This window comes from Triturus cristatus, chromosome 1_2, assembly GCF_964204655.1.
Source record: "Triturus cristatus chromosome 1_2, aTriCri1.1, whole genome shotgun sequence".
Taxonomy (NCBI): Eukaryota; Metazoa; Chordata; class Amphibia; order Caudata; family Salamandridae; genus Triturus; species Triturus cristatus.
Window position 1 is genome coordinate 152,824,265 of NC_140580.1, and position 15,818 is coordinate 152,840,082.

The 15,818-nt window shown below is 47.5% G+C and overlaps 1 protein-coding gene across 2 annotated transcripts in view; it reads right to left on the reverse strand.

The window, feature by feature from the left end:
- The window catches only part of ACSL5 (acyl-CoA synthetase long chain family member 5), a 206,023-nt gene that overhangs the window by 37,790 nt on the left and 152,415 nt on the right, over positions 1–15,818 (reverse strand). For both annotated transcript variants that reach the window (XR_014961055.1, XM_085603410.1), the window contains exons 13-15: positions 3,594–3,728; positions 3,342–3,437; positions 758–830 (exon numbers count right to left, since the gene is read on the reverse strand). Coding sequence is in view for 1 of the 2 variants with exons in the window: in XM_085603410.1 (XP_085459536.1) it covers positions 758–830; positions 3,342–3,437; positions 3,594–3,728 (304 nt within the window). In the remaining variant the exon portion in view is untranslated. The remainder of the gene's footprint in view (positions 1–757; positions 831–3,341; positions 3,438–3,593; positions 3,729–15,818) is intronic.

The window sequence follows — 15,818 nt, forward strand, 5'->3', positions numbered from 1 at the left end:
GCTGTACACAGTGGGAATGTTTAAGTGGCGCAGCACCTGTGGTTTATATATTGTTACAATGTGGACACTCTGTATGGTAACGGTGCTGTACACAGTGAGAATGTTACAGTGGTGCAGCACCTGTGGTTTACATATTGTTACAATGTGGACACTCTGTATGGTAACGGTGCTGTACACAGTGGGAATGTTACAGTGGTGCAGCACCTGTGGTTTACATATTGTTACAATGTGGACACTCTGTATGGTAACGGTACTGTACACAGTGGGAATGTTACAGTGGTTCAGCACCTGTGGTTTACATATTTTTACAATGTGGACACTCATTATGGTAACGGTGCTGTACACAGCGGGAATGTTAAAGTGGTGCAGCACCTGTGGTTTATATATTGTTACAATGTGGACACTCTGTATGGTAACGGTGCTGTACACAGTGGGAATGTTACAGTGGTGCAGCACCTGTGGTTTACATATTGTTACAATGTGGACACTCTGTATGGTAACGGAGCTGTACACAGTGGGAATGTTACAGTGGCGCAGCACCTGTGGTTTCTGTATTGCACACCCGCTCAATGTAAGCCATTCAACGGTGCTTTATGAACTAAGAAAATGTGGTGCTTTAGATTTTGGAGCAATGTATAGTCATTCACTCTGCTTACCAAGGCAACATAAACAACTATTATTTTATTAGTAGTAGTTATAGTAATACTAATACTGGTGACAGTGCTGCTCCCACCCTGGCAGTGCCCCAGGCTCTCACCTGCTGTCCAGTCCCCAGGGGTGGAGAGGGTGCATCCTGCTGCACATTCAGTTTGCCCATAGGCTTCGAAAATCTGTTTCAAGAAAGGAAGCATGTCCTATTTAGAAAGACCACAGCTAAATAATACCAGTCCCACTGCTTGTATTCACATCGCAGTGTACAATGCACGCCCACTGTCTGCATTTGATTAAACAGTTTTGAAAGCAAACTCACTAAACACACTTATATAATTTGCTAGACTTACACCGGCCCTTGGTGGACCAGCCTTAGTTCTGAAGGGCGAGAGAGAATAGTTTATGGCTGTGGGAGGTCCCGCCTATGCTCCATGTGTCTCGTATAACTTGTCACCGTTTTCATGAGTGACTTTATTGCACGTTTTCCTGGTGCATGATCACACTCACACCAGGGTGCGTACGGGAGATGGCACAGAGGTGCCTGAGATGTCTTGGGAGGCCTCAAAGGATGACCTAAGGATAGTGCTCAAATGAAGGACACAGCTGCAGCTATAGGGATTGGAGAGGAAAGCAAGAAACATCAGTTAAGAACGGCAGCTGGTAGGAGTAGGCGGAACGAGGGAGGAGGCAACAAGAGTGAAATGTACACAGAAGGTGACAAGGGAGATGACAAAGGCAGGACGGGCAAGGATGAGAAGTATGGGAGCAAGGAGACGGATAATGATTGAAAGGATGACGAGGGATGTTAGGAAAGAGAAAGGGATTATCAAAGTAGAGAAAAGGCGGGAGAAGGGGGGTATGGGAATTTTAAGGAGATAAACGTATAGAAGACAATGCTTATGTTGCAGGGATTCTGGGGATGCAGAAAATGTGCAAGAAGAGAGCAGAGAGGAGTGATGGAAAGAAGCAATATCTCGTTATACAGCAGGACGGAGAGCATAAGGGATGCATAGGACGCAGGAGGGCAAGGTGAGGCAAGGAGGGAAAAGGTAGGAAGTGTATTTATTTATTTACATCTGTTTGTTAGGTGCACACCTAGCATGAAGGGTGTTGACATGGTGTACACGTTTGATGGGGTTTTGCAACAGAGGAGAACATCTATAATGTAGACAATATTTATTGAACATGAAAAATAGGCAACAGTAATCAATGGCATCAGTGGTTAGAAAAAAAATAGTCAAGGCAGCAAGCAATGAGGAGGAAAACTCGGCAATGGGGGATTTAAAAGCAAAAACATCTCAAGTTAACCATAAGCAGCACTTAATTTGTAAAACAATAAGGGCGACTGCTCTCGTAAGGAGACCACTGCAGCAGGCACCACCCATTGCTCCTGCCAGCGCTGCCTATTGCAGTATCGACACATCTACTGACTATTACACTCTTTCAAGTATGACAATTCAGACTATTCCATGCCCCCAGAGCTATAAGAATGACTTGGGCGGCAGGTATTAGTCTTTTTTTAAGTGTATTGAATTAACAAATGCACGTGTGCTCATTTCCAAATTAGACAGACAGCTCCACCATGCGGCAGACTGTGATAAGTGCTGATGTTGACAATTAAATGCTGGTGTCGAGCACCGGAAACCACTGGCTCAAATTAAGCACTGTCTGGAACAATGAATGTTATCGGGGCCTAATGCCAACAGGGATGGTCTTGAAAGTTCCACAGAAGCAGCAATTTTGGTGTAAACCAGATGAAAATAGAATGAAGAAAAGAGATTGATAAAGAACATAACAGAGGTTCTGGAAGGAGTTAGGGATGCTAACAGGAAGTGCCCAGGAACATTTATTGCCCACAGCAGAAAACCATGTGAATTCTTATAGGAAAACTGTGTGTTTCTCCCTTTTTCAAACCTCCACCCTAGATGGAATAGAATATACTTCACGCCTCTTTACTGATCTTTCTGTGATTCTATGTTATTTGAGTTGATTTGTGAGTTATATCAAGGGTGGTCTCCAGTCTGCTTAGCAACCATTTTCTTGCAAATTGTATAATTATAATTAGGATATCTCAACAAAATCTATTCCTTATTAATATCTATTGTTCCAGCTCTTCCATCCTAATTAGGAAAACTGCTTCAAAACTTCATTTGTTCTCCATTTTCATTCAACTTAGTTTTCCACCTACTCTAAGGCTCACTTAATCACTCACTCCTCTCTGTCAAGACAAGTCAAGGCAAGTCAAGGACTTGACCTTGACTTGATCTTGACACTCCTCTCTGTCATGATCACTGTCGACACAATTCTCCAGTTGTTTGGATGTTGGGGAGTCGACTTGTGAAAAAAGGATACTCTATAAGTCACTGAGCTTTGTATAGTGCCTAGTTCGTAAAAGAATACCTGCAGGTGGCCAAAGTTTTGCTAAGCAGCTTGTGACTGGTGCTGATGAATGTCAGCGTGTCGAGTGCCAAGACTGTATAGTCTTGATTCCATCTCATGCCTCTGTAATACACCACCAGTCACTCGCTCCCTGCCTCTTTATCTCACTCTAGCAGGTTCCTGCTTTCTGTCTTTGAGACTTGTTTTCCATCTTCCGCCCCACCTACACCCACCAGCTCAAATTCAATTAGTTTTTATAATTACGAGAGTATTAGTACAAGCACTGGACCCGGATTGATTGGTCTGCTCACCTGACACCCTAAAGCTGCCCTCAGGAACGTCAGCACAGTGGGGGATATGGGTGCTGCAGCAGTCACCATGATTCGCACCCGTCCTCCCATGGTGTCCTGTAAAAAAACATCAAAAGGGCATCAGAAGAGTGGAGATAAATACGCCTTTTTGCAATCAATGCTCAGAGCAAGCTCTATAAGTAAAGGCATGAACATGTCTACATGCACAGTCCATTCAACAAACGATATAAGTGGATTATGGAGAGCCCCTACCTGGACTTTCTTGAAGATGTATTTGTCCCAGATGCTGTCATTTCGGATAACACCTTGCTTAACCTCGGCAAACTTTCGGGCTATGGCAAACTGCAGAACTCTCTTCTTGAGAGGCGTCTGTGCTCCGCTCTGTATCTGTGAGGAAAGAGTTCACTTGTGAAAAGGCTCAAAGGCATCTCATAGGTACATAGGACTGATTCACAAGACCTCTACACATACTTCAAAGATCCTGGGATCACAAACTTACTTCTCTTACAGAGCTTTTTTCTAGGTGTGCAGTGTACACGGTGTCCCCAGTGAGGATGAAAGGAGAGGACGGAAAACTTCCATGGAAATGACATGATAACCTACATAGCTAACTATATGGGTATTAAAATATGTTTGGCTAAGTACTTTCATCACTTGTGTTCACATCTAACTGACACCTGATTGGGCCATCTGTCAGTGCAGCTGCAAGTCTGATATATTGCATTGTTGTATAAAAACAAATTCCGCCATGACCTGTCCCAAACCCAGCTGCGAAATGAGGAGGGTTATCGAGGGGCTAGCTACTCCACCATGTAAAAAAACTCATAGCTAAAGAAACGTCAATCAAAATACCAAAAGACATTCCACCCTTGGGGAGAGAGGAATCTCCTTCAACGAGAGCTGTGGCGCTTTGTGGTGAAAGCCAAAAATCCCAGGAACCCACAAAGCTGATGCACTTGTTTTTGAGAAAGACCATTACTATTGGGACAAGGAACATGAGGACCATGTACAAGACAGGCAAGATAGCCCAAGTGACAGGTGAAATGAAAAAATACAATCTTGTTCTGTTTGGCATCAGCGAGACCAGATGGACAAAGGCTGGACAGAAAAGACTGACTCCAGGAGGAATGCTGCTGTATTCTGGACACCAGGAAGAGAAAGCCCCACATGCTAAGGGACTAGCACTGATGTTAACATCAGCAGCCAACAAAACTCTGATTGGATGGGACGCCCACAGTCCTAGAATCATCGCAGTGACGTTCTGCGCATAGGAAAAGGGGATCAACATGAATGGTATCCAATGCTATTCACTTACAAATGACAGCAGAGAAGAGGAAAAAGAACAGTTTTACAACAGACTCCAGTCCATCCTGGAGAAATGACTTGAGAGAGACATCACCTCACTGATGGAGGAGAACAATGCCAAGATTAGAAGCGACAACACTGGGTACTCAGAAGCCATGGGCAACCATGGCCTTGGTGACATGAACTAGAACGGTGAAAGGCTGGCAGATCTCTGCGCCCTGAATAGTCTGGTGATAGGCAGTAGTGCAATCCCACAAAAAAGAATACACAACGCAATATGGGTGTCACCAGACCATTCAACAGAGAACTAGATCATCATGTCTGTATTGCCAAGAAGTTCCAGAGGTCTCTGTAGGATGTGAGAGTGATGAGGGGAGCGGATGTGGCATCAGACCATCACCATGTCATGGCCAAGCTAAAGCTGAAGCTGACGAAAGCATGGATGGAACCAACAAATCAATTCCATAATATAACACCACACTCCTCAAAGATGCACAGAAACAGAGTGAATACACAGTCACCCTCAGTAATAAGTTTAAAGTATTGCAAGAACTAGAGGACGACAGAGACCTCGTAGAAAGCCGGTGGCAGAAGATCAAATAAACAGTGATATTGACCTGCCAGGAGTTACTGAGTCCCAAGAAACACCTGCATAAAAAATAGATCTCCACCGAGACTCTCTGCAAAATCCAAGCAAGAAAGGTAAAGAAAGCTGCCGTCAACCACAGCCGAACAAGAGCAGAAAAAGTGGAAGCTCAAGGCAAATGCACCAAACGCCAACAAGGAAACAAAGAGACGCTTAAGAGTAGACAAGCAAATATTCAGCGATGGTCTTGGCCACAGACGCCCAGGAAGCAACAAGCCATGTAAACTTCAAAGCACTCTAGGACATAACAAGGAAACTCTCCGGCAGATATCGCAAGCCAGAAAGACCCGTTAAAGAGAAAGCTGGGAAGACAATCATGGGTAACAAAGGCCAACAACAAAGAAGGGTGGAGCACTTTGAAAAACTGCTAAACCAGCCCTGGCAGCAGTCTCCACCAGGCATACAGCTAGCTGTCAAGGACTTGCCAATCGACTGTGGCAGACCAACCAAGGGAGAAATACTGCAAGCCATCCCACATCTGAGAAATAGGAAAGCACCAGATCCTGACAACATTCCTGCCGAGGCTTTTAAGGCAGACAATAAAACATCAGTAGACATGCTCTACCCCATGTTTGGAAGGATCTGGGAACAAGAAAAGGTACCATCAGAATGGAAGGAGGGATATCTTATCAAAATCACCAAGAAAGGTAACCTGAGTAACTGCGCAAACTGCAGAGGTATACATCTTCTGTCAACCTCATGCAAGTGTTCAACAGAGTCATCCTGAAAAGAATGATGGAACAAGTAAATGCTCAGTTACAAGACCAGCAAGCTGGCTTCCACAAAGATAGATCCTGCACAGACTAGATTGCAACACTGCCCCTCATCATTGAGCAACCGATGGAATGGAACTCCTCGAACTATGTCAGCTTCATCGACTATGAGAAGGCATTTGATAACGTGGATAGAGAGACCCTTTGGATACTCCTTTGACACTATGTGGCGCCAGATAAACTAATAAGAATCATCAAGAACTTTTACGAGGGAATGGCCTGTAAGATAGTCCATGGAGGACACACCAAGGAAGCCTCCAAAGTGGGGACAGGAGTCTGCCAGGGTTGTTTGCTCTCGCCTTTTCTATTCCTGTTGGCCATAGACTGGATCATGAAGACATTCACAGCAAGAAAAATAAATTGGATCCGGTGGACACCTTGGACTCAGCTCATTGACCTGAACTTTGCATACAACATGGCCCTACTCTCCCATATCTATCTGCAGATGCAAAAGAAGACCAACAAAGTGGCAGCCACATCAGCACAACTTAGCTTCAACAAGACCCAGAAGGCAAGGGCCATACTGGGAACCCAAAGCAGCCCTGTAAAAGTTTGTCAGACCAGCCCCAGTACAGTGCAGAGTGTGTGCAGCGAGTGGACCTGATCACTGCAAGTAGGGTTTGGGGGTGTTCTCCCACCGGGGTGAAACAGCACCCCTGATCCTCCTCGACCTCTCAGCTGTGATCAACACCATATCCTACCACCCCCTCATCAAAAGACTCCACTACATCAGAATCCAGGGAGACGCCCTCAATTGGATTGTATCCTTCCCTACAGGACACACCCAGAGAATTAGCTTACCACCCTTCACCTCGGAACCCAAAAGCATAATCTGCGGCTTCCCTCAAGGCTATCACTCAGCCCCACCCTGTTCAACATCTATACAACACCTCTGGCTGATGTTGTCAGGTTCCATAGACTCAACATCATATCTGACGCAGACAACACCCAACTCATCCTCACGGAAGCCCACTGCCCCACTAAAAGCAACTTCCACGACACCATGACAAGTGTCGCAAACTGGATGACAGCAAACTGACGGAATTGGTGATCTTCCGGAACAACACCTCCCCGGGTAACGACACCTGGTGACCTGCAGAACTCAGGCCCACTCCCACTTCGACAGACCACACCCGCAAACTCAGCATCATCCTGGTAAGCAAACTCACCTTGAAACGCCAGATCAATGCATTCTCCTCAGCCTGCTTCCACACCCTCCGCATGCTCCAAAAGTTCTTCAGATGGATCTCTGTCAACACCAAATGTCACTTAAGCCCTTGTCACCAGCTGTCTGGACTATGGAAACACGCTCAGCGTGTGAATCCCCACCCATCTCCTCAAGAGCCTCCAAACTATACAGAACGCAGCAACCAGACTCACCCTCAACCTCCCCAAATGGATCCACATCACCCTCAACTTAGGAACCTCCCCTTGCTCCCCATCCAGAAGAGATGCCAGTTCAAGATGCTGACACACCTACAGGGCCCTCCACAACAATTGTCCAGCCTACATCAACCACCACCTGAACTTCAACAGCCTGCCAGACACCTGTACTCGCTGCCCTTGCACACACTCTCTGCATTCACTAAAGCTGCAATGGAGGTCTTTCCTTCACCTACCTCGCCGCCAAGTCCTGGAATGACCTTCCTCCTCCACCTACGATCATCTCCCTCTCTCGCAAAATTCAGAAGGAGACTCACGACCTGGCTCTTCAACTGAGCCCAACGAGATCGCAGACCCTAGATACCCTCAGGGGTGAATAGCCATGCTCTATAAATACTGTTTGATTTAATTTGATTAAGAATTGGCTTTACTATTGAGAATTTCAGAAACCAACTAGATCAAGTCAGTAACCGACTCAAAAAACTGTTTGTTTTCATAAAAGCACAATCAAACAGTGCACCCAATCTGTCACTGGCGGGATCCAATTCACTACCAAATTGTAAGGAATTTGCCTTCTTCTTTCTGTAGAAGACAGAAGACAGAAGGCAGGAGACGTGATCTGCAGATGGCCTTGGAACAATGTCCTATCCCCCCTCAACCCTGCCCCTCTGCTCCCAGGACTACCATTACAGCATGTTTTTCTGGGCATTTTCCCCAAAACAATGCCTCATGGAACACTTTCAGAATCTTTGATGAAGACACCATTCATAAAATCTTAATTAGGCAGAAACCCTCAAACCATTTTAATGACCCTGTTCCCTCTAAATTCTTCAAGGAAAGCTTACCTGTAATACTCCCAATCTGGACTAAGGTTGTTAATGCCTCCCGCCTTCAAGGCTCCATGCCTGACTGCCTAAAGTTCAGTTAAGTTACCCCATCGTGAAAAAAACGAATGTGGACCAAACTGACCTTAGCAATTTCCGACCTATTTCCAAGATCCCTACATCCATTATCACATGTACGCCGAAGATACCCAGTTATAATTAAAAGTCTCCACCCGAGAAGATAGCCCGAGAAGATATCAATTCCCTCAACACAACACTAATGAAACTTGCTAGCAACCAATCACCTCAAACTAAATACTCACAGACCTGAGGTCCGACTAATCGCCCCTCCCAACCAGGCACTCGTCATTGAAGAACGATTGAAACAGCTTACAGCCCTCAACTGCACTCCACAAATAGAAGTTCCTGCAAAATCATAGGGTGTAACTCTTGACAAGAATATCAACATGAAGAAGCACATCAGTGCCGCCACCAAAGCAGCAAATCACCAAATAAGTATTTTAAGAAAATTTAAATCTTTCCTCCCACAAACGACTTCAAGCATGCAGTACAAGCCTTAGTGATATCAGGTTGGACTACTGTAATACAACCGTATCTGGACCACCCAGGCCCAAACTGGCTCCTCTAAAGGCCTCGCTCAACTCTGCCGCTAGACTCATCACTGGCTCAAAAAGATACAACCACATCACCCTGGATCTCAAATCCCTCAACTGGCTCCCTTAAGAAGGAAGAATCAAGAAAAAAAGGCCTGCTTAATGGATAAAGCCCTCCCCTAAAATACCCCAAGTTATCTCGTTCACAAGCTCAAACTCTCTGGCGAGTCCAGATCATCCAGAAGCTCCAACACCTTTTTTCTGAAACCTCAGAGATTCCACAAAAAGAAAACCTACAACCGTGCCTTCTCTGGGACTGCTCCAACAATCTGGAACTTATTACCTCCTGAAATCAGAACGAATCCCTCAATTATGTCCTTCAAGAAAGAAGTCAAAGAACTCCTTATGAACAAATTTCCACCCTAGATCCCAAGATTCCAGTTTCCTCAGTCATTCACATGACTACTTATCTCTGGCTACCTAGTTCGGTCTTTCTAGCAGTACCGACTTGAATCCCCTGCTTCTCGACACTGCCTGGTACTTGCAGTGGTCTGAACTATGACATTATGGGGGATATTCTCAAGAATGTTTGATAACCATCGCAAATTTAGCTTAAAGCAACTTTGCATATCGCAGTCCATCGCGAGAAAATAACACCGTCTTAACGTTCAATTCCCCACCCGGCGGCCCCATGCGATAGCAGCATGATATCGAGCCAAATGACCACGTAAAAACCAATGCGACAAACCAAAAATGCGAAACACGAACGCCCAAAAAGTTGCGATGCCCCAAAGCGTGATACCAAAATCAGCGAAAACCAGCGACAGGCCTGCAATTCCCACGCGTCAGGCGTAAAAATGCACCATGACAAGCAAAAATTAAAAAAAAACACCAAAACCAATTCGAACTGCGTAGCACCATGGATGCACCCGGACCGAGTGCAGAGGACAACCCGAACTCCACAAGCCCCACGGAGGACCAGTCTGGAACCCAGTGTTCGGGGAAGGGCAAGGAGAAGAGGAATACGGGGTTCAGTCCTCAGGAAGACCGGATCATCATCGCGGAGGTGATAGAACACCATCAACAACTGTTCGTCACCTCCACTGGGGCATTGGCAACCCAAACGGAAATATGGCAGTCCATCATCACCAACGTCAATGCAGTCGGGGTATCGAGTAGGTCAATGGATGAGGTCAAGAGACGCTGGCATGAAGTGCACAGCCAAACCAAGGAAAAGCTGGCTGCCAACAGGAAGGCAGCAAGGGCGACTGGAGGTGGGAGTCCTGCGCCACAGGAGGAGCTGGATGAGCTGGAGGAAATGGTGGCCACAGTCTTCAGCGTGGAGACGGTGGCAGGAGTTGGGGGCATGGACACAGCTCGATATGACCTGACCCAACAGCAACAGGGACTGGAGGGACAGGAGGAGATGGGCACAATGGCACCCATGCACAATCATGTGTAGCACACTGCCCACGCACAGTGACTGTGGAACATGTCCATCATCCCCGTGGCACACTGCAGCACACACACATAGCAATAACAGTACATCCGATGACAATGTAATACAAAGTGCAACACCTACACTGCAGAACAGAGGACACCACAGGTTCCGCTTGTGCGTAGTAACTGCCCACTCACATCTGCCATTGCCTGACACTGTGTGATGATAATGTACGGGTACTACCACACATCCATCATGTAGTCGAAAATCCCACAGTCTGCCATCAAATAGCCAGCTCCACCAAAACAGTCACAATGTGCCTTGTCATGCAGTCTGTATGTAAACATCTGCTAAGCGTCAACATACATGGGAAACTCTGTTAACCTGCATCTCCCCTTAACATTGCAGAGGGACAATCAACACTTACTGCAGAGCAGACCACAAACCCTATCATTGATGATGAAGAGGACAACCTGCACATATGTCAAGACACCCTCCAACGGATAAAGGACAGCCTCTGCACCCCACCCCCAGGAGCAGGGCAGGCCAGCTGCCTCGAGATGACCCCACCACCTGCACAGACCACACAGCAGGAAACACACACGACCACGGCTGTCTCCCGGGACCCCCACGAACAATACATGGAATTTCAACACCGTGCGTTGGGTTGCCAGATGGAGTTGGTGGATCAGCTGCGGGTGGATTTCGAGCTCGTGGCAGCCAAACTCGATGCCATACGTGGATGTCTGAGTCCCATCAGGGACCACGTACAGTCCCTAACGGACACCCCCTGCCTGCACCATGCTCACCGACAATCCTTGGCTGGCCTCGCTGGGGCCATTACTCGGATACAGGAACTGTCTAGTCAGACAGGCACCAGAGATGACAGCACAGAGTTGGCACAGATGCGGAGGACAATGGAGACCATGGAGTGAATGCAGGCTGGAAGTACGTCTGCCACAGCTGAACACCAGCGAGATGTAGCTGGGATCTTCCATGCCCTGCAGTTCTTCATCTTGCCATTGCTGACACTGAGCCAGTCCCAGATAACTACAGCGGGAACTTCGACACACACATCTCCGACCCCTGATGTGTCAGTGGCACACAGTGATGCAGCCCCATCACCTTCACTCCCTGATGTGTCAGTGGCACCCAGTGATGCAGCCATTACACCGCCACACACACCAGACACAGAAGAAGTATCAGAGGAGTAAGACGTGGATGGTAATTGCTGTGTGAGGAAGGAGGCAGTAGCATCCATCACTGCCAGATGACCTGTCCCTGCCAGGTTCTACCCAAAGCATCATTCCCTGGGACAACACCTTCCACTGAGCCCCGGAACACTCCGAGACATCCACCCGAACCCCAACATGGACTGCCACATCTTCACTGCTTGACAATTACACAGCAATCCTGCTGCCGACTGCCTCTTCCAAATCACCTTTCAATCCCCAAAGGACTCTGGTTGGTCCACCACTGGGCTTCCATGTTATGTGGGCTTGGATGGCCATGTACAGCTCCAGCTCCGTCATTCACCAGAATGTGAATAAAACATTCGAAATCACACAGATGTGTCATTTATTTTATTTATTTGTTTATTTTAGAAGTTTTATATAGCGCTAACCTGACCGGAGGGTATCGAAGCACTTCACATCAGTTACAGAGCAGAACAAAACAGAGCAAAACATAATACAATAAAGCGAGAAGTTCCGAATAAGAATATCAATAATGTCAATGATGAAGAATTCCATTTTGGGGTCTTGTAGACATAGCGGCGGAGAGGAGTGAGATGCCTACTTCAGCACTCCGACTGCTCCTATCTGTTTGCTAGGGATTGATCGAGGAATAGGATTTTGAGCTGACTTTTGAATTTAGCAAAGGAGGGAATAGTTCTGATGTGGGGGGAATAGAGTTCCAGATTTTGGGCGCATTTCCGGCGAAGGACCTGGCCGCCTTCTTTTGTTTTTGTGATTTCAGCGGGATGAGTAGTAGGGTGTTAGAGCTTCTGAGGTTCCTGTTCTGACCTGCTTTTTTGAGTTTGGCAGCCAGATATTCGGGTTTGCCGGTCTGTAGGGCTTTGTGTGTGAGGCAGGCTGTTCTGAAGTTTGCCTGCATTTCTACCGGTAGCCACTTGAGTTCTTTGAGTGCAGGTGAGATGTGATCAAATTTCTTTATTCCGGTGACCATTCTGGCAGCCACGTTGAGAGTTGTTTTCAGAGGAGCAAGATGTGTTTTAGCTATTCCCGAGAGGACTGCGTTTCCATAGTCAAATCTTGACAGCACCAATGATTGAGTGGCTTGTTTGAGATCTTTGGGCGGAATGAAAGGTCTATGTTCACTCACGTATGAAAGTATGGCTGGATGTAGGGACAATGATTGCACAAGAAGGTCCACCCTGGTGAATGACATCAATGCGCATGTTTATCCCTGAGACACATGGCCAATTGGATGACTGTGAATGTGAGTACTAGCTGTGTCTCCATTGCACATTAACAACAATCTCACAACCCCCCAACATAGGCACACGTCCATGAATTGAATAGGGCTGTGTGTAGGAATTACCAAATTGGTACCAGGCCACGAGTGGTGTCCTACATCACATGTGGCAACGGAACTTCACATCGCATACCTACTCACACACATCTGTGTGGACACATTCTGTCATGATTTATGGCATTGCTCCACATGGTCAGAGGTTGGACATCATACTCACATTCCTGAAGACACGTAAGTGCACATGTCTGCCAGAAACTATCCCAAAACAATGTCTGGCTCACAGAGGCGGAGCTGTCAAAAGGGACCCACCACCATTGTACATGCCTCAGTCAGAACCTCCCTGTGTAGGGACGATGCTCATTGTGGCACACGAGTGGTCAATCTAATCAACACTCATCACAGTTAGACACCAGTGAAGTTGCGTAGACTTTATTGGCATGTGCGTGTCAGTACGGACAAGGCAACGGCCACAACATGCAGGGACATGCTTAAGAAACTTACACGCAGCATGGGAACATGTCGAGGTGCAGGAAATGGTGTGGCAGAATTGAACACCAATCATTACGGATGGCAACGGTCTTAGCCCACCTTGCCTTGCTGGACGAGTCGTGTTGTTTGGCGTCTGCCCATTGCCCCGTGTGAGAGGGCACGACTCACAGCCCATGGGGTCAGCATAGTGCTCTGCCACAGGACTGCGACGACTGTCTGCTCTGCTGACAGTGATCAGGTGAAAGGGTTCGACAAGGTCACATGTCATGCTACATTGCCATGTGTGTACTTTCCCCCCAGCAGTGTGTCCGAATTGGTACCGTTGCCAAATGACGCTGTGCTGCTCCGACCATAGAACTGCATCACCTTGCACAGGTGTGTGAACACACGCATAGTTCCGCGCACATGTATTCAGAGTCCAGATGAAGGCAGACATGTCCTCTGTTGTGGTGGGATATGTGAGCATTCCCCACGATGCAACAAGGTGTTGGGACCTGTGCTGTGGGTGACAAACTGATGTGGCTGCAGGAACTTAGTTACTCGTCCATGAATGCCAGCGCAGCTTCATGTGCAATGTGTTCCAATAGTACGTCGTTGTTGGGTTCTAGGAACACCAGGGTCAGCCAATCCATTAACTGGTCCGGGCAGATGTGCTCAGTCCACGAGTTTCCCCAATCCGCAACACAGCCCAATAGGGGAGCGCCTCGATGTGGTCACTGCACACGAGGAGTTGTGCAATCTCCCATGTGCAACTGCCAGGACATATGCCAAAGATCCGTGCATCCCGTACACGGCTATCCCGATGACACTCCTGGTCGTGGGCCAACGGGGGCGCACTGTCAGGTCATAATCCAATTCAGCTACCGTTGCTTTGGATAGGCAGACCTCCATGGACCACTCAAATGTGCGTGATCGACAACTGAACCAGGGCTGGACGCAGATGACGTAGGCAAAATGGAAACGGAAGTATGTCTGCCACGGCTGAACACCAGCGAGATGTAGCTGGGATCTTCCATGCCCTGAAGTTCATCATCTTGCCATTGCTGTCACAGAGCCAGTCCCAGATAACTGCAGCGGGAACTTTGACACACACATCTCCGACCCCTGATGTGTCAGTGGCACACAGTGATGCAGCCCCATCACCTTCGCACCCTGATGTGTCAGTGGCACCCAGTGATGCAGCCATTACACCGCCACATACACCGGACACAGAAGACATATCAGAGAAGTAAGACGTGGCTGGTAATTGCTGTATGAGGAAGGAGGTAGTAGCATCCATAACCACCAGATGGCCTGTCCCTGCCTGGTTCTGCCCCAGGCATCATGCCCTGGGACAAACCTTCCACTGACCACCGGAACACTCTGCGACATCCACCCGGACCCCGACATGGACTGCCACATCTTCACTTCTTGACAATTACACAGCAATCCTGCTGCCGACTGCATTCTCCCTCTTCCAAATCACCTTTCAATCCCCAAAGGACTCTGGTTGGCCCACCACTGGGCTTCCATGTTATGTGGGCTTGGATGGCCATGTACAGCTCCAGCTCCGTCATTCACCAGAATGTGAATAAAACATTCGAAATCACACAGATGTGTCATGACTATGTTCACTCACAGATGAAAGTATGGCTGGATGTAGGGACAATGATTGCACAAGAAGGTCCACCCTGATGAATGACATCAATGCAAATGTTTATCCCTGAGACACATGGCCAACTGGATGACTGTGAAGGTGAGTACTATCTGTGTCCCCAGTGCACATTAACAACAATCTCACAACCCCCCAACGTAGGCACACGTCCTTGAATTGAATATGGTTGTATGCAGGAATGACCAAATCGTTACCAGGCCAGGAGTGGTGTCCTACATCACATGTGGCAACGGAACTTCACGTCGCAACCTACTCACACACATCTGTGTGGACACATTCTGTCATGATTTATGACATTCCACCACATGGTCAGAGGTTGGACACCATACTCACATTGCTGAAAACACGTAAGTGCCCATGTCTGCCGGCAACTATCCCAAAACAATGTCTGGCTCACAGAGGTGGAGCTGTCAAAAGGGACCCACCCCCATTGTACATGCGTCAGTCAGACCCTCCCTATGTAGGGACGATGCTCATTGTGGAACATGAGTGGTCAATCTAATCAACACTCCTCACAGTTAGATACCAGTGAAGTTTCGTAGACTTTATTGGCATGTGCATGTCAGTACGGACAAGGCAACAGCCATAACATGCAGTGACATGCTTAAGACACTTACACGCAGCGTGGGAACATGTCGAGGTGCAGGAAATGGGGAGGAAGAATTGAACACCAATCATTACGGATGGCAACAGTCTCAGCCCACCTTGCCTTGCTGGATGAGTCATGTGTTGTTTGGCGTCTGCCCATTGCCCCGTGTGAGGGGGCATGACTCACAGCCCATGGGGTCAGCATAGTGCTCTGTCAAAGGACTGCACCGACTGTCTGCTCTGCTGACAGTGATCAGGTGAATG